The 19,385-nt window shown below is 38.1% G+C and overlaps 2 protein-coding genes across 4 annotated transcripts; one reads left to right on the forward strand and one right to left on the reverse strand.

Annotated features, from left to right (window-relative positions):
* Positions 1 to 856: 856 nt before the first annotated feature.
* gnb1b (guanine nucleotide binding protein (G protein), beta polypeptide 1b) lies at positions 857 to 11,350 on the reverse strand. 3 transcript variants are annotated; one of them, XM_079680130.1, is made up of 11 exons: positions 11,193 to 11,350; positions 6,656 to 6,764; positions 6,474 to 6,512; positions 6,286 to 6,392; positions 6,052 to 6,115; positions 5,065 to 5,227; positions 4,903 to 4,969; positions 4,589 to 4,790; positions 4,245 to 4,461; positions 3,998 to 4,113; positions 857 to 2,543 (listed from the first exon to the last, which is right to left on the reverse strand). In XM_079680130.1, exons 2-10 carry the CDS (start codon positions 6,710 to 6,712, stop codon positions 4,007 to 4,009), a joined length of 1,023 nt encoding a protein of 340 aa, XP_079536256.1. In that variant the 5' UTR covers positions 6,713 to 6,764; positions 11,193 to 11,350; the 3' UTR covers positions 857 to 2,543; positions 3,998 to 4,006. The 3 variants fall into 3 exon arrangements, with proteins under 3 accessions (XP_079536256.1, XP_079536255.1, XP_079536257.1); XM_079680129.1 differs by lacking the exon at positions 11,193 to 11,350 and adding an exon at positions 10,903 to 11,175; XM_079680131.1 differs by lacking the exon at positions 11,193 to 11,350 and adding an exon at positions 10,068 to 10,091.
* Positions 11,351 to 14,799: 3,449 nt separating this feature from the next.
* On the forward strand, positions 14,800 to 19,356 carry cUnh3orf18 (chromosome Un C3orf18 homolog). Its single transcript, XM_079680132.1, has 5 exons — positions 14,800 to 15,159; positions 15,999 to 16,416; positions 16,635 to 16,660; positions 17,484 to 17,613; positions 18,748 to 19,356. Exons 2-5 carry the CDS (start codon positions 16,156 to 16,158, stop codon positions 18,826 to 18,828), a joined length of 498 nt encoding a protein of 165 aa, XP_079536258.1. The 5' UTR covers positions 14,800 to 15,159; positions 15,999 to 16,155; the 3' UTR covers positions 18,829 to 19,356.
* The last annotated feature ends 29 nt before the right edge of the window (positions 19,357 to 19,385 follow it).

Genomic DNA, 19,385 nt, shown 5'->3' on the forward strand with positions numbered 1-19,385 from the left:
TTGATTTCTCTCTCCCGTTGTGGTTAGGTAGTAAATCCACTAGAGCAGTTTCCGTTAGCTAGTTGTTATTATGTTTGTTGGCAGAGAGAAGAGATGGGAAGATGGCGGTTGCTATGAGTCGTACAAATTTAGAAATGAAGATTACGTGTCAATTACAACATATTTAAACTCATTACGTTCAAATGAAAAGTTGCACACTTATGTTACCTCAAATCAACATTAACGTCCGTTTGTATGACGGTGTTATGGTGTCTGTAAATGTCGTTTGCATTGTTCAATTACCTGCGTGTTTCTTTGATCTTAAACGAAAAATAAACTGATCATAATTATCTTTAAACATTGACATTTATTGTCGACGTTTTTTTGAGTGATATGTTTGTTCGAACACTATAAAATAATATACAAGTCTGCTCAGCAGTCTGTTAGACGAACATGTATTCCAGTCCCACCTAACATATTTTGTACTCCAATTCTTTATCTTTACTAAGCAAATTGTATGATCCTATAAATACATCAGTAACCCTATAATAGAGGGGATATGAAATATTAATTCCACGAGAATACAATGTGCATTTTGATAAACGAATATAGACAGATTTATACCAATGACTATATTATAGTTCCGATGAGTCCGAATGAAAGACCTTGTTGTAAATCAAGTAGTTGTTTTTACTTTTAAACGTTGTCTTGTGTTGCTTGTCTCTCACTTTACTCCCTGGGGAATACTGAAGCTACAGTATCTCTGGACAACTCTTTCTAAAGCACATACATGCAATATCGGAACGACACATCAGTAATAAAATGTGAATACAACAAACATCTGATGCAGCTTTTATATTAAAACACGACAAAGAGATCTCAAACAGCTTTTTATTACATTTTTCAATCAACAGTACAATTTAGTACAGTATCTATCTTGCATCCAGCTCACCGTGTAACACCAACAGACTGAAATGAAATACAAAAAGTGAAAAGGTACATAAGGGTGCAGAGCTCTATAATATTAATGGAAAGAGAAAAGGGAATCCATCTCAGTTGAATTGCATTTTCACTTGTGGCCACACACGAATACATCACATTTATTGTACATCATCGCAGAAAAAAAGAAAAGTGAAAATATGTCACAACTTTAACAAAAGTGCTTCTGTATACAGTGAAATGTTGTCATTCAGATGCTCTGATTTTTCATTTAAGACCAAGAACAAAAATGTACAAAAGTTTTAGTATGGACAGTATGTGAGGAAGCTTTTGTTCCATTGAGTGTGAGGATTTGAAGGAGAGAAAAAGGTTTGTCAAGGATAGAATTCTCACAATGATTGTTATATTTATTACAAAAATTGGCATCAATAGAACTGGTAAGCATAATTTACACTAAGTATGCAGTCAATATTAAGTTTTTCTCCATTCTTGCTTACTCTGGTGCATAGCGTTACCAGTATTAGTACAGGATGTATGCAGAATTTGAGCCAAAAATTGGCTTGTGTTAAATTCAAATCAATAGGTTACTCTCATTTTCAGAAACAAAAACAAAAAAAATCTAGGATTTTGCACCATTGAAAGCAAGTCTACAGCATGCACATCTAAATTAACTCATGGCAGACAAAATTAAATGTCAACTTAAAACATCAGACCATTATTTTCAGACATTGATTTGTACATTTCATTCACAGAGTTGCAACTGCAGTCCCAAGCAAAGGAAGTGTCTATTTAGTCAGGTGAGGTGTTTCACTCAAAGTGGATACTACACACATCCCCCCCATCCATATAATAAAATCCAGCCATGCCCCAATTATCTCAGCATCTACCTTGCTACCCCACCCCTTCCCACCCAAAGTCAAAGGCATGTACAAGAATTAAGGGGGTTAACTGGATAAGTTACTCGTAATAACTCCTTTTGTACTGGAATGAGCATTCATAACTTATAGCATGTGCTTGGTTAGTTAACATAGTATTAGTTTAGAGGCAAAGCTTCTTCATGTGCAAAAGGCTGTGATGAAACAAAAACAGCTAGTATATAAATACATCATGGACATTTTGAAAGCTGCTCGTGTAATATGATCCAAGCTTTTACTTGCTGCATGTTTACTCTCTTCTGTCGTATATGATTAAACTGGATTAGAATGACAAGCTGTATTCAAACATATCTAAAACCACTAAAGAAATATGACAAAAGGAAAGCCATCAAGAATAACAAACCATCAGAATAGAATTCTTTAAAAAAAAAAAAGTTAAATAATTTGTACAATTACACTCCAACATTTGCTTTCAAGACGCACACATTTGCATGGGATGATAGTGTTGTTTTCTCTTTCAAGGTAACATAAAATGGTCCAAGAAGGAATGCACAAGTTTCTGATTTGATACCACAGGAGATCCTTTCTTAACTAGGTGATAAACAATTGTGCTCTTCTTTGTGTAGGAAAGGCATTGGTTTCCCTTCGTTTTTGTGGTGTCCATGTCCGTTTAAACAGTGTTGAAGAAGATGCTGTGAACATTCTGAAGTTGTAATGGTCTTCCAGTCAACTTTGGAGTTAAAAGAACATCTGGGAACAAAGACAGAGGAATTTTAGAATGTATCTTGTCTGACTTGATCTATATGCCAATTTAAAGTTATGTGATTTTAGGACCTAACAAGCAAAGGTCTGACAAAAAGCTATGTAATGACACAGACTGGCGTAAACATTAAGGAGGCTGCAACCTACTGCAGAGCAAGTGTAACATGTTTGGAATTAAAAGGAGGCTGCCAAATGTAAGTATTTTATGAATTTATTCAAAAGAAAACGTTTGGTGAACGAATTTGGTGTAAATAACTACTTTAAAACATAAACGTGGTGTTCATACATAATAATATTCTTTTCCAAGGCTTTAAAAGACAAAAGAAAAAACTTTTCTCAAAGTTCTATTTCATATTACTATAATGCCGCATTTCCACTACAGCGCGTAGCTCGCTTTAAGCGCGCCGAGCCGTGCGGGGCCCGTTTTTGGTTGCGTTTCCACTTAGCGTAGTACCGGCTAGCGGGTACTATTTCACAGTTTTTCTGGCCCCATAAAATCGAGGTTCTTTCCGGGCCGACAACCAGGCTGAGTCGGGCCGAGTATGCTAAACTACAGAGAAAATCGCTGGCAAGGGGGCTACAACTACAACAAGATGAACATATTTGACCGTGATTTAATTGTAATGCACGTTTCAAAATGATGCCGAAGTAACAACATACTGATACCGGTTAGTAAAAACCATGAATTAATGCTTTGACAAGTCTGCAGACAGACGGCAGGCGGAAAACCTTTCAAAATGCGTGTTGTCTGAATGGAGATCGGCTAAGCTAACGCAGTATATGCTCCGACCATCCACACTCACAACGGCCTATACAGACATAAATAAACCAGCGACTGTATTCGCCATGACACAGAGTCTTTGGTTTGAACTTGATTAACTTTTGTCTAGTTTCTGAACAGATATGAGGAGCTGTGAGCTCTGAGGGCTAACAGCTAACAGCTGATGTTGTTTTTCTGGGGTTTCACTAAAGATGGCGTCACGGCTCCGCCTACACTGTGCTACTATAGTTACTACCCCAGTTCCTAAACTGTAATGGAAATGCGCCATAAAGTGAGCCAGGCCTACCAAGGCCTAACCGTACCGAGCGAGGCCGTGTAGTGGAAATGTGCCATAAGTGACTGTAGATCCTTTTTGTGGGGCTCCAATTGGACACTTTTTAAGATACAGCATGTCTGGTGTGAAATAAATGTAGCTTTTAAAATAAATTATACAGGCAGTTGTAGTTTTGATGCTTATCTAGATTGATTCAAGCTTATATATGCAACATAAAGTCCAACATAAAACTAAGAAACGTAAAGATGTGTCATTGCACCCACGTGGTACTTTTGAGTAGAAGAAGATGCTATGCTGCTACAGGCTTTGGACCTTACTAGGAATTAAATAGCTTAGGGACAAATGTAAGAACATGACAAACAATAATAATGATTTAAAAATATAAACCTTCAGGCTTCAATTCCAGATCTTCAGAAAACTGTCCCAGGATCCTGTCGCGACTGCCATGCCATCATCAGTGACTCCCAGGCAGCTAACGCGGTTGTCGTGTCCAGCCAACACACCTAGAAAAATGCAAAAATCGTTATCGTGTCTACAGGACAAAAAAGGCAGGTAAATTATTTTTGAAGAACGGATATTCTTGAAACATAATTCTACATAGGGCTTCTATTTGAGCTATGCTTAAGCTACGTACCAGCACGGTCGGCTTTTAGTGTGTCCCACACGTTACAGTTGAAGTCATCATATCCGGCCAGAAGAAGGCGGCCACTCTTGGAGAAAGCAACAGAGGTGATGCCACATATGATATTGTCATGAGAGTAGATCATTAATTCCTGATCAGCACGCAGATCGAACAGCCTGCAGGTGGCATCATCGGAGCCCGTGGCAAAGGCATTGCCATTAGGGAAGAACTAAAAAAGAAAAATTACAAAAAGATAAATCATTAATGCACAATAGAGGAAAATAAAACAAAAGTACATCTATATCAAAAGGAACACATCCCAAAATGCTAAATCAAGTACAAGAAAAACTACGTACACAGATGGCATTGATGTCAGACTCATGGCCGGTGAATGTCTGTCTGCACATGCCCTCTCGAACATCCCAGAGTTTAGCAGAGGCATCACAAGCACCAGAGACGAATAACCGTGTGTCAGGGGCCAACGACAGGCTCATGACATCGCCTGTGTGTCCAGCAAATGTGGTCGTCTGCTGGCCAGTCTCAATGTCCCAAAGTGCACTATAAAATAAAATAACCAAACACCCATTTTTCCAACATTCGAGATTTGGCCCAAAAATGGTGACTCAGCAACATGGTAAAGCAACTTAAGGAGGGCCATCCTTTTACTCACCAAGTGGTATCCCCAGAGCTTGTAATAATCTGGTTGTCATCAACAAAGCGACAACAGGACAGGTATCCTGATATTCAAAGAATCGATAGAGGAGTTATTGATATGGAATTTCATGTCATATTCACAGCTAGAAATAGAAAATAAGCAGAGTGTATCATATACCTGTATGTCCAGCGAGCTCACGACTCACACGTACATTCCCCTCGCGGGTTTTCAGGTTGTAAATGGAGCAGATGTTGTCTAAGCCACCACAGGCCACATAATTTCCTGAAGGTGCATATGCACAGGTCATGACCCAGGAAGATCGGAGTGGGATGGCATGAACCTAGAACAAAACAGTTAACCCAGTGTTATTACAGTTGCTAGTTTTACAAGTCTAGTAACTAAACAAGTCAGAATTTACAAATTAAGAAGGCAACCTTTTATGAAAGAGATTGATATGAAATATCCAGGAGGACTTTGACATTATTATAGCACTATGGGGGCAACATTATGCCATTAAACTCACTTTTAGGGATAATCCATATACAATTCTAACCTACATGTGGCCTGCTATATTCTCAGCAGGTGTAGAGATACATTGGAAAAATTACTCTTTGATCTATTAATTCCCAGTTTGACGTATTGCTTGCTTCATCAAACTGATTGTAAATGGTTTTTTTCTTTAACAGGGCCAAATTGCCTGGTACACAAACTTCTATCCACTTCCACCCATCCCGATAACAGCACACCCGATACACCAGCCCCAAGGCAAAGGCCACAAATGCTTCTCTATCAGCTGATCTGCAACCCTTTCAGATTTATCCAAACGAATGCAGCATAAGGCAGATTGTTAGTTTCCTTCCCTCTATTTCTAGTATAACCTTGTGAGTTCCACGAAAATAGAAGCATGCTGCAAAATTAAGTGCAGCAAGAACAATATGAAACATTTAACAAAGATACACTCAATATTTATATTATCCTGCTGTATCCTGCAGGTTTCTTTTAGAAATGTAGCAACTATTACTTTATTTGGATATTCAAAGCAAAACTGACCTCTGCAAGTATCAACTGCTGTTGTTACTACTTTGCAAATAAATGCCACAGATTGGCTTTTGTATTTTCAACAACCCCTACTTCAGATATCCCTGTTAAGGAGACACAACTTACCTTATTTGTGGTATAGCTGTCCCAAATAATGAGTTTTCCATCTTGAGAGGCACTGACCAAGAGCCTACAGAAATGAGAACAGCTGTATTAACACCAACACAACAATCACAGTCGTCACACAAAATCTATTTTTTATCTAGAATCATGACAAAAGCAAAGGGGACAGGACTGCAACAGTGTTGAAAAACAAATGACGGAAACAGGATCAGGATACAACACAACAAGTCACTTCACCTGGAATCTGTTCCCCAATGCATGGCATAGATTTTAGCCAAGTGACCCCGCAGCGTTCGTCTTGTACGCATCTGGATTCGGCCAACGGGGTCAATGTTAGCTGTGATCTGCAAAACATCAGGTACTCGGGTTAATTTCAGAAGAAAAGCTTTTCTACATTAAACAAAACCCATAATGCTAAATGTTACCTGTGATAGTGTGGCATCTGCGCATGCTTTCCTGGCATCCTGAAAGGAAGAACAAAATCAAATCTTTAGGGGCAGCATTTTCTCACATCTATTCTTTTTATACATACTTAACTTGTAAATTAACATTTTTATATTAATGTTTTGACTGTATGCCAGATAAAAAAAAAAGGCTTGTTACTCACTCTGATCTGATTTTTGAGCTGCTCAGCCTCTTGGCGTAACTGGTCCAGTTCACTCATTTTATTCTGCTTTTTCAGTTACCTTACTCCAACTACTGGGGCACTTTTTGATCTAAAAAGAAAAAGAAAGAGTAGCACTTTAATCATTTGCACAATGTGCAGAATATATACTTAACATAAACAAAAAAGCATAACAAAATAATATATCTTAGCGGGTAAAGGGAATGATAGAGGCGGATTGCTGTCAGTTTAGCCAACTTTCGTTTGAATTAATGGTTTACCAAAAATGGCACAGGTAACGATCTTAATATCGTGAACACAACCCCGCTGCAGAGCTGAGATTGCCAGGCTTTGCCAGCATTATCCCGTTCATCTGAATTACTGCGACCCAAAAAGCAAATTCCAAATATAATAATATCTAGAACTAAATTAAGTATAACGTATCAAAGCGATACACTATTTGAAGTGATTTAATTAAAGTTATTTTAATGTATTTAGTTAAAGGAAGCTTGAAAAATGACAATTGCTCCAGCCATAATAGTGTCCGTTACAAGATACTAACTTTATTTACATGGGTTGTGTTTCAGAATAAAAACGTATGAAGACCACTACTGGACGAAACAACACTCCATGGAAGCTTTTTGGATCACCCTAACCAGAAAAAAAAGCACATCTTCTATGTCAATTTCTGCAGCATTCTGTGACACGTATGAGAATCCTTGTGCTCAGACTTTTTCAATATGTGAATTATATTCATTGTAATGATACTCCAGTGTTTGAGAATGTTCAAAGAAGAGGATTTCATGGTTATAAATCAGATGATTCCATGTACCTCAACAACACAAAACAAAGGATTTGCAGTGTTGAGTTAATTTAAAGAGGTCTTTATAAGAGACTTATTGTCCCCCTTGGTATTTGCATAATGCGTGTAGCAAATCAACTTGCAATATTAAAACGTTTTATATAAAAAAAATACAAGCACAGCTAATAAACTCTGAATGAAAACTAAAATCTCATCCAGATTTATCGCGGATTGCAAAAAGCGGTGTCAATTCAGTTTGACCGACCCTGCCTTCCCAAGTTAACTCACCTGCTGTACTCCTGTCAGTAGGCTTATGTCACTGGAGGTTATAGAACAACATTGAAAATCTTCTTCACCTGACCATGTTATCCTTTAGGAGCATTTTACCACAGGTTAGCCTCCTATACCCATTCATTTATAAAAACGGGTGTCATCAAATATACTTTCCAAACAATATCCTCACATCGTGACAGCAGAATGCCATTCTTGCTTTGATATTTAAAAACAATATTCCCAAAATGATAGAAATAAAACTGTTGGCAGATAACCAAGTTTACCAATGCCCACAAAAGTCTATGTTATCTTGTGTTATCTGTCCCTTGTACACAGTATAATGAATGTTAATGAATCCTTATGTTTTTGGCATGAACAGACAGACACAGAACACACTATCTAAAATAACTTTCATTTGGCCTTAGTGATTTACAATAAAAAATACTGTACGATTCAAAAGAACCCTTAAACAGTTGCTTATTTTATTTTTTGACTTAAATGTGGTTTACCAAACCATAAAACTGTTATTGTAAATCCAAAAGCGGGATAGCCTGGAGTGATGTTAGAATAGGACAGAGTTTTAAGTATTTCACATTGACCTCTGTGGATGCTTACAGTTAAGGAGTTCCTCTCCCTCATCACTTCTCCTTTCCAAGCGCCTGATCAGGGTCAGCTGACTGCATGATAAACAATGAGCAGTGGCAAACAGCCTGGAGTTGTAGCTCAGTAGCTTATTCCCAGGTCCCTTAAGGGCAGTCTGTTGCTGCTACTTTCAAAAAAGGTGTCTCCTGCATTTCCACTAAAACATTTCTCTGCATGAGTTTACATCCGTTCTCAAAAGGCCAAGTCTGCTTATCTGTACTGTTAAACTATGATAATGCAATATTCCACAGGTCTAAAGCTGGATCATAGAGAAAGCCATAACCAGCAATATCACTGAGCAACTGCATAATCCTAAAAGCTAAAATCCTCCGTCAATGAGTCTCTAATCCTATCCGTGTCCACTAACATAAACAGCTGGCAAAGCCCGTCCAGGCATTAGAAATATGTTTCCCAATCATAAAAGGATGATATTAATCTTAATTCTTTTACACACAACATGCTTAAAGCAAGTGCCTGGATTTTCAGTGTGAAAATCCAGGCACTTGCAGTGAGATCTCAAGCCTAATACAGTACGGTCACTCCCTTCTATATTTCCAATATAAACAGCCGTACTTTAATAAAATAGGATAAAGTTTTACTTGCAAGGAAGGATTTTTTTATAATAAATCCATTTTCGAATTTCATACTCACACAATAAAGTAAATTACTTAAGATACTGTAAGGCGGATAGATATAACATATTAGAGTACAATAGCTACTGTATCAACATACCCAACTCGCATGTTCTAAATGATGAACAGACATCTGAAATCTGTATGTGTTGTACTGATAGTTGACTTAGTCACTGTGTGCAGTACTGTGATTTGCCTACAACAGTAGACTAGTTTGCATTGTATTTGAATGGCTGCTGGATAGCTGTTTCAGTCAGTTTGTTACTCTTTTAAAAGGGTTGGGCTACCATAGCTCAGCACATATATCCGGGAAAAACTCAGCACCATTGTGTGGCAAAATATAAGGATTGCACTTTAAGTATCTGACTTCCTCTAATCGAATTTGTAAATGTACAAGGATGCACTGTAATGATAATATGACTTGCACTGATGGAAATCTGAGGAGATGCAACTAAACGCCATCTTGCAGACTGCTGCTAGTTAGCTTGCTAGCAGGCTTGAGAGTGTAGGCCTACAGGCAGAGCAAGTATTCAAGAAAGAAAAAATAGCGACATTGTATTAGTAAGAATGTCGCTTTGTATTTAACAATTACCGGCAAGCAAGCAAAGTCGGTACAAATAAGTTGAATTTTGAGACCAACAATCAAATGGCTCGTAGCATCTAATGCAAAAAAAAATCGCAACCAGTCACTAAAGGGTAGACTCAGCTGCTCTTCCGCAATTACACGGAATGCTATGTAGTTAGCTTAGTGGGTAAACCTGGAAACTACGTGGTTGCTTGGCCTCCAGAAATCCAATTAGATATATACGTGCAATCTTGTTAAACCCGGCGGTGCACGGATGATTTGATTAACGTTAACACTTGATTTATTTGGTTTTCTAATCCTGAAGTGAACCCGAGCCAGTAAAAACTGCAAGGTCGGGAGGCGATGGCCTGTTTGACTTCAGTAAGCAACAAATGCAATAACAGACGCTGGTGAATTTTCATTAAGTAGATGACCATCTTTCATCCATCGCTGTATTACTGCCAATTGGCTAACTGGAGATAAATAACTAACGTTACAAACCTAAATTAAAGGCGGTGTACCGGCGCCGCCGTTTCGTTGCAGGAAGGCAGCAATATGCTAACTTATTACTTCGGCTTGTAAAAAAAAAAAAAAGGAAAAAAAGGGGTGTTAACGCGCTCCAATAACTCTCATTAATAACACATAGCCGATGTGTATAAAGGGTGCAATGTTCACGTAAAATAGTGATTATGGCTGATCTGCTATTGCCAATTGAATAACCAATATTTGTTGTAAATTTGTTTACGGGACGTTTATTGTTACAGCCCAACCCAGTGTGTCATCATCAACTCACAGCAATGTCTCTAAATGTAACATTTTGAGTGTAAATCAACCCATGAAGCCTAAGCTGCTGACAATATCACTGCACTTGTCATCAATACCATTTTGGCATTAACTAGCTAGTACTTTTAAGTACTGTAGTTTAGGCCAGGGAGCAGCAGGGCCATCGCTGATATGAAAACCTCACTGGCCAACACTAACGTTACTTCAGCGCCAGCTCTCGCTGCCATTAACAGTAGATAGACTAAAATGACTGGATGCACTTATGTAAATATACGTTTTGCTGCAATCTGTTTAACCAGCGCAAATACTGAGCATCATGATCCACCTGTGTAGACAGTTTTGTGCCTTAGCCAATTGTATTTGCTCATTATAAAAACAGCCAACTTAACGTTAGCCAACCGCAGCTAACTAAATGGCTAGGAAGCTAACTAGCTATCGCTGCTACCCCACCCCCGGACCGTTCAATTCCTCCACAATTCATCAGCTAATGGTATTAACACTTTCCGTGGAAGGTATGGAAACAGCATACATGTTGTTTGTTTTTTCTCCTTACCTGATTCAATTTGCGTTTGTTTTTGGGTTTTGGCATTGACTGGAAAGCAAGACGGTGTATACCTCCGATCAACGAACACCACAACGCTAGCTCACTAACTAGCTAGCCAGCTAGCGGTAGTTTTCCGAGGAGCAGCCCTTCCCGAACACTACGGCTAGGGAGCTTGACAACCTCAGTCAACCAACCGGAGAGGGGAGGGGAGGAGGGGAGGGGGTATCACACCCACTAGCAGTGCACTGAAGACACTGCACACAAGCGTACACAAAGGCGAATCTTAAAAGTCACTATACCTCATTCAACAAGACAGCCTACTGTCTTCTTTATGCCCAGTTTAACATCTGCCCTTTCCGAAGTATGTTCACTCTCGTCCGGCCATCGAACGACGAGATGGGCGCGGTAACCCTGCAGTCAGCACTGGGAAACCCCACGCTGCAGCAGCGACGATGGGTAGAAACCACAGATCGGTGTTCTATTATCTAAATCTGGAGATAATCGATCATTTTAAACAAAATGTTGCTCTTCACGTTTGTAATGTGAATCTCAATTCTAGCGTAGGCTACAAAACATTATGTTGCCTCAATTAATTGGAAATTGTGGAATGCAAACTCCTGTTCATGATCATTTTGAGACATCAGAAAATATCATTCTAATAAAATATTAGCCTACTTATATAGGTATGCTGATCTTCACAATGTCCTATTTTGCCTTACAGCCAACATCACCTTTGGAAATATGGTGGGTGGGACACTAGGCCTACTTTGGTTGAAGGGGAATTAAAACCTGTTACTTTAAATCATACTCTTCTAGTTTATCTTTTGTCTTTCATCCAAAACCAGTTCCCTTACATTTGTTATAATCCCTGCATTTATTAAGGACACCTTTAGTTCATCCCCACATAAGACAAAGTCTTATTCTAGCCCACACAGCATTGTGTATCTCCTCAACGTCCAATAGGCTAAATGTGTCTGTTTTTCGGCTCCCCAGTAATAACCAGATTTAGACCCTCATTAGATGAATTAGATTTTAATATTTTGTTTATCGATTTTCAACAAAGGCCATCTTATATGCAAAAGTGACAGTATTTCCTTGTTGCTTCGCCTGATCATAAACAACATTGCTTTGTAGATCATAGTTCTCAGAGCACTTTTATACAGATATTGAAATGTATGAGAAAATGTTTTTCATCTGTCATTTTTAGACCAAACTTCTACTACTGAGTTGTGACTAGAATTTAGTTAAATTGGCAAGTATTTTGATCATCAAATTATAACTATCAGCTTTTCTTCCTACATTTTTCCACGAGATTGATCAAAACCTTCATGGCCTTGGTAGTCTTTGTTTCTTTAAAACTATGGCCAACCTTAATATTTGTTCCACTTCATATACAAAAATAGAATATTGGATTGGGCAGAAAAATACAATCGTCCTGATTACCTTGCTGACTACCAGATAATGTAAGTATAACTCCAAATACCTACCTTTATTTATCTATACATATGTTACAGTTTCCTCTTGTTTTATTGTACCCGTTAAGGTGTTTTGTTTTCTTCCAATTGTATTTTATCAAGATATGTTTTGCATCTTACTTTATGCATATGGCATACAGAGATTCATATTCCTATCCCTTGACAAACAAATGTGAAATGTGTAATGTTCCCATTGCAATGTTTGAAATAACTTATTGTAGTTAAGTGCATCCTATTTGGTTGTCTGCTTTCATGCAAGTCACTGGAGGCTGCCAAAGCACCTGCTAATGGCTAACTGCAAGCTAATTGCAGTTCCCATAAGTGGACCACGTGATGTTGAGGTCAGAAAATGCATTTGATATTTTTCACAATTCCTTACCTTGAATCTTCTTTGTCTTGGTAACTTTTAGATTAATGTCCCATTTTAACTTATGACAAGTTTACCAAACCAGTTATATTTTATATCCAAGTATAACTTTGCTTTTTACAATTTGTTAGTTGAGATCCATATTCACATATTCCTCATGGGTGATAAGCCAGTCCATCCTTTAAGTGCCATAAAAGGCCACAAAGCCTGCTGCTCTAAACTCTGGAGAAGGAGCATTACATTAAAAGTGCAGTAATGACGAGGCTAAGACATCCTCTCATTCTACTGTAAGTGTTGCCACAGTGCTTGCCCTCAGTTTTGTTTGAACCATGACAGAAAATGGTGAGAAATATGATAAAGCAATTTGCACAGCACATACTTCAAAACAAATTCTAATATAAATTCCTCATGGAGTGATTCCAGACATGTTGCTGAGTGGATATTTTCTCCTCTTGATACAACTTACTAACTAAAGTCAAATACTGAAACTTGTATTCTTCCAGGCCAGCAAGTTAACACAAGAGCAGATCACAGAGTACAAGGGAGTGTTTGAGATGTTTGATGAAGAGGGAAATAAAGATGTGAAGACACAGGCGCTGGAGAGGCTGATGGGTTTAATCGGGATCAATCCTAAAGAGAGAGAGCTCAGCAAGATGGCCAAAGATGGTAAATATATATCTGCATTGACTGCCAACACCACATATGAAATGAAATAATAGTAGACAACTACAAGCACCTGTGCCAGTATGTCACCTCGACTTCCAATTTATTATGTGAAACAAAACTGGATCTTAAATGCCAATCTAGATTAATAGCACACATTTTAGGCGAGCAACATCTTCCAAACCATTATAATAAAACGAAATATTATCTAATACTGCAGTATTCTGCTTAACTGCAGCCTGCCCCATCAAACAGTAGGTGTCAGTGTTTCACGGTGTTTTTTATAATGGGATATAGTTCATAAAAAGCATAGTTGCATCTCACACACACACATCCAAAATATGATTGAAATTGGGTGATAATGTATAAAGTACGTTACAAAAATATTTACTGCTTATTTAATATCTTTCAGTTTTTGTGGCGATGATGACTGGGGAGGACTCATTCAAAATGAGCCGAAGAACTTGTGGATACTCTGCAACTGTTGCTACATTCACTCAATTATAAAACAAGTAAATTCATTATAAAGTTCTTAACATATTTAACAAACTGAAATGTGTGCAATCACATAAGATAAGATAAGGTTGTGCAATAACAAATCACCTCTGGCTGGCAGAGAACTAACTGCTCCATAGCTTCTCTTTGGTTAACTTCAAAATGAATATTTAATTTAATTCTCCATTCATTACACACTTAATGTAAATATTATCCTGCTTTATATTGTGTTAACTGAAAATTGGCCCTTCAATAGTGTTTTATTTATCAGACAGTTTATAGATTTGTTATCTTCACGGTCAACTGTATTTTCTACTCTCTAATGCCAGTTTATTTATATTTGTAGATGTTTATATTTTAGAATTGTTTATTTCTAATCTTTTAATTTCTAATGATGTGCAATGCCTTGTTTTTTTATGCTGCAGCAATGAAAATATTTCCCAATTTGGGATCAATAAATTACATCTTATCTTATATCCCACTGGAAGAATACAAAATACAACGTCAACCAATTCATCCTAATAAACATCAACGCACCATTTTTATCGGCAGGCCTAATACAAATAAATGAAAGAATATAATTGATTTACTTGTAATGCTTGATCGTGCTTCAAATACACTGGTAATTTGAATATTCTACAGGAGACACATAACAGTTTTAGGGGAATTACAAATACTGCTTGTTTTGTTATGGTCAGATTATTAAGAGTCAAAGAAAAGACAAGACAGGGTTAATTTCCTTAGAGTTTCCACCCGGATGCAGTCATTCACTTGGGTCTGACAGAATCTGGTGTGCAGAGCCATTAAATCCCATTCTCATCCCTGTAAAGCCAGACAGACAGTTGAAGGAGCCAACTGCATCTCTCACTTGAAGCCATTGGACCAATCACAGGGCTGCGGGGGAGGGAGTTATCCGCGCTGATCTCTGTTTGCAGCATCCCTGGAGCAGCCTCTGTTGTGTGAAATACAAGAAAGGGCAAAGCGGAGGGGGGTTGATCCGAAGAGGAAACCGGAGAATGGGAAGGGGATCTTTTTTAGGCTGCTGGAATAGGGTTACTCTGGTGTGTGGAGTCCATCTTCACAGAAAATGGCTTTGTTTTTGTCAATGTAAACAGCCTGTGCAGTGCCTGTTTTGCTAAAGGGGGAAGCAGAATAGGAGGAGGGGCAGCCACTGGAGGAAATGCTGCCTCTTCCAATGACATTTTCCCCTCTCTAGCTAACCCTGGCCTGCCGTAGCTCACATCTGAAGTCATGCATGTTGTTAAGGTACGTATGCAGCTCTAATCTGAGAGGGAACATGGAGTAGGACCTGGTCACGTTGGCAGGATTATGAGCTCAGTTGTTTGGACAGGACTGCTTAGATACAGTGCATCTCAACTAAAAATAACACCAGTAACACAGTAATAAGGTCATGCCATCATTCAAACAAAGACGTTGCATGCTCATGTCTGGTTGCTGTGCAGGAATGTTTAACTAGACAACTAGCAATGACTAAATCCAGTCTTTGGTTTTCATTGGTTGTTTGCTTCAGCTGCACATGGTCCTCATTAGGGGCACAAGCAGACAGGATGCACCAAGGAGAGAGGAATGGATCATGTGTCTTGTTTCTGCTTTAAAAGGAAATGTCTTAAAACTCATGTGTAAATCCTCAGGATGCATTGCTTGTCTCTCATGGGATGTTTAAAGTATGTGTGGGTGTGAAGTAGGCCACATGTACCTGGATGTAGTGGATATTTATGGAAGTGTGTGTGGTAGCGTGTGTGGGTGTAAGTTTAAATTTGCCGTTTTGAAAGAGCTGCCAACACATTTCCTCCCAGTGCATGTTACAGTTTAAGTGGTTAGTATTCCTTGGTATTTTATCAAGTTTGTTATGCCACTTCTCTGCCTTTGCTACCCACATCCTGCCCGAAAACATCCACCACAACTGAAATTAAGCTTGAGATGTTTCAGAACTGAATTTTCTTTAATTCAACCATTTTGAGAATAATCAGTGCACAGAAGCAAATTGGACATATTTTAGTTTTTGGCTGCAGTTAAAAGAACACTTTACCTTTTATTCATGCTTCCTACAATAACCCTTTATTAATCATAAACATTTGTTTTAGTTTTTTCTCCAGATGAAATTGCAAAGCCCCATCAATGCTCAAACCAGAGAGAAGTCACCTGTGTCCACCATGAGACGCGCTAGAGGCTGAGCGACACAGCAACGTCCACACAAAGAACCAAAAATACATCCTTCAGTTAAAAGTGTTGCACCTGACCATGGCCGTAACTGCAGCTAAGATAACTCCAAGTTTTTTCTCCACAACTGCCACGACCACAGCAATCCCCTTCCTCTCAACGAGCAAGGGCGTCAGAGACAATGTCACCTCCAGAACGACATTAATGACTGTTACTATCACAGCAAACGAGACCAGCTTCAATGCCACCTCGTTCCCAGAGGCCGTGATGGAGGGCTCGGGAATGGGAATGGTGCTCGTACCCTTTGGTATCATCACTGTCATCGGCTTGGCAGTGGCAATAGTAAGAAATCATTTAGATATTGTCTCTTAAGTAGCATTCATCTCTAAATGAACTGGAATGTCTCCTTGACCAAATCGATGTTGTTTATATCAATAAGTGTGTATTTGTCTTGACACACATACTGTTCTGTGTTTATACTTGCACTCAGTAATTTACTTTGTTGTTTTATTTTAAATCCACCGCCTTTTTGTCATTATATCTGTTTTTCTTCATCCTAGATGCTGTATATTCGGAAACGGAAGCGGTACGTTTACAAATACTTATTTTAGCTGATTCCACAACCTGCCTTAGTTTATTACAACCAGCCTTAGTTTATAACATGCCAATCAGTATTATTTTCCGACAGTAATTATATACATTTATCTAAGTACTGTACTACAATACAACTTTTATTTCAATGTCCTGCAGCCTTAAACTTTGAATCAAGTGCATTTCAGAGGGAATATTATACTCATTCTCCACTAAATGTATTTGATAACTTTAGTTAATTTGAAGATTCAGATCCATGATGCAAAAATATAATCATAAAACAATGTATGTAGTATTATTACAGGTTCCCATGTTGAAATCCACAAACTATCTGGACGTTTTCATGGTACCTTTTTAAAAAAACTAAACAAAAAAACGCTCCTTATTTAACAGTTACTATAATAATAAAACATGATTAAGCATACAATTCCTTCATTTAGTTTGGAAATGGGGCATTAATAAAAATAGGAATTTTACTTTTGGTACTTTAACTATATTTGTATTATTTTCCTTTTACTTATGTACACTTTTGAATGTAGGACTTATATGTGTTGTAGAGTATTTCTACACTGTAGTTTTGCCCTTGCTGAATTAAAATAGTGTTCTTGTTCCATCTCTGCTAAAACATAGTTTCAACCAAGACAATTCTGGCAGTTTTAGGTCATTATGTGGCAGAGTAGTGAAGAGGGGCCCTGTGTCAAAATCCAGTTAGTAGCGTTTAGCGAATAACAAACATTTTAAACCAACAGTGCAACTAGGCAACATTTATTTTCACCTAAATGCTGACTTCACTTCAGCTCTCAACTTTTGTCTTACAGGCTGGAGAAGCTGAGGCACCAGCTCATGCCCATGTACAGCTTTGACCCGGCTGAAGAACAAGACGACCTGCTGGAACAGGAACTACTGGATCACGGCCGGGACGGCAGCCTCGCGGGTCCCAATGCCAAGGTCTCTCAGGAACCAATGTCCTATCTCTCTGTCTTATCTAGAATAAATGCTCCTATTCAGACCACAAGTGGGGAGGACCGCAAAAGCCACGATAACCAAGTTACAATGACGTAAACAGTGTTTCCTGTCATAGATAACAAACAAACTTCTATCAAAATTCCCCAGTGTTTAGTTGAGTCTCTATTTGTTGACATGTCAGTACATTTGTGCTTTATTTTATTCTTGTATTCCACTATTATATGTTATCTCTTAATGTCCATGTTTTTCCTGTCAAAACTTATCATTTTCTTTTGATTTCTTTTAAGTTTTGACAATGGCATAATGGTAAAAGGCAAGCATGGTAAAGTATCACCTGAGTGTCTTTGAAACATCTCTCTAAACCTCTTTTTTCCTCCCAATCCTAATTCTCTCATTGTTTCCGTTCATCAAACTTAAACAAGTTAGATGTTTGTCATATTATAAGATCTCATTTGTATTAGAGTATGCTATCAGAGGACACACACACTCAGTCATACTATCTTTCGTCCTTTCCTTTTTTTGCTCCCTCAACTTAATACTCCGATCATAACAGATTTCCTCATTTTATGTTCAAATCAAATCCATCCATGTATGTGTACACACATAAAGTAGTTATAAAGAAACAAACTTAAAGAATTAGTTTTATTTTTTCGTAAGATGAACTTAAACTCAAAATCTCATTCATAGCTTTCAACTGCATCTCAAACACGGCCATTATATTTGTATAAAATACAAAAATGTCTTTGGCACTGGCATACAACGATTATGTGGCTATATGTACATCTGCATTACATTCATTTAGCTACATTTTAGAATGGAGGTTTGCCTTATTAATAATCTTATACATAATCACACACATTCTCTAGTACAAATGAGAGTATGTATATACAAATGAACCCTAAACAGTTGGCATACCATGGGTTTGCACATGGCTTCTGACCCTAACACATTTTCTCTGGTTTCAGTTATCAGTCACATTTCACTTATTTGATGGTCCTGAAATGAGCAACTAGCTATCATCATCATTTCCAAGTTGAGTTGTACAATTAAAGACTAGAGCCAACATTTGATCTTGATGTCACTGACAGTTTTATGTCCCATCTGTCTCCCCTGCAGACTCTCACAACCTCCCAGGGGACGACACAGAGGCCCAGTCGTCTGGTCTTCACAGATGTAGCAAAAGCTCTCAACGCTTAACGGCTCTCTTCCATTCGTTCGTTTCAGTTTGATGCTCGAGAAACAGACTGTCTCTCAGGAAGAAAAACTAAGGGAAAGCTGGAGTGTTTTTAGGACAACTGTGGCTTTGAAGGACATTTTCATCACTCTGACACAGGACGAAGTGGTTTTCAAAAACAAATTGTAGCGTGCATGTTTGATAAGGGAGTATAATGGTAGGAATCATATGATCTTGCACTTTTATTATTTGGTACACAAATGCAGTGGGATGCACTTGAATCATGTTGCGTCATTGCTGTTAAAATGTTTGGTAGCTTTTCAGTGAAGTTCTTCTGAGCTTCAATATCTACTTCCATGTTTGAAGGGAGAAATGCACACTTGTGTTTTAATGATTTTGTGGTCTTTTGTCTCTGATGAGCTTGAACTCTGGATGTTTTTTCATCCTTAAGTGAGGAGTCCCTCACTGTTTTGTTTCCTCTTTATTGAGCAAAGAAGATCTGTTACCATCTGTATACATTAAAACTATTTAAACCAATTTGAAAGAAAAAAGGTTTTGATGTACAAATCCATGACAAAAG

Source organism: Notothenia rossii, assembly GCF_949606895.1.
Source record: "Notothenia rossii genome assembly, chromosome: 5".
NCBI lineage: Eukaryota > Metazoa > Chordata > Actinopteri > Perciformes > Nototheniidae > Notothenia > Notothenia rossii.

Excerpts from the sequence above, each read along its gene's own strand:
- cUnh3orf18 (XM_079680132.1), top strand. The coding sequence starts at position 16,156 with ATGGCCGTAACTGCAGCTAAGATAACTCCAAGTTTTTTCTCCACAACT. Across the intron at positions 16,417-16,634 it reads TCGGCTTGGCAGTGGCAATA|ATGCTGTATATTCGGAAACG; the intron begins GTAAGAAATCAT and ends TCTTCATCCTAG. Across the intron at positions 17,614-18,747 it reads TCGCGGGTCCCAATGCCAAG|ACTCTCACAACCTCCCAGGG; the intron begins GTCTCTCAGGAA and ends TCTCCCCTGCAG.
- gnb1b (XM_079680130.1), bottom strand. The coding sequence starts at position 6,712 with ATGAGTGAACTGGACCAGTTACGCCAAGAGGCTGAGCAGCTCAAAAAT. Across the intron at positions 4,462-4,588 it reads CTGACATCAATGCCATCTGT|TTCTTCCCTAATGGCAATGC; the intron begins GTACGTAGTTTT and ends TTTCTTTTTTAG. Across the intron at positions 4,114-4,244 it reads ACTAAAAGCCGACCGTGCTG|GTGTGTTGGCTGGACACGAC; the intron begins GTACGTAGCTTA and ends GCATTTTTCTAG.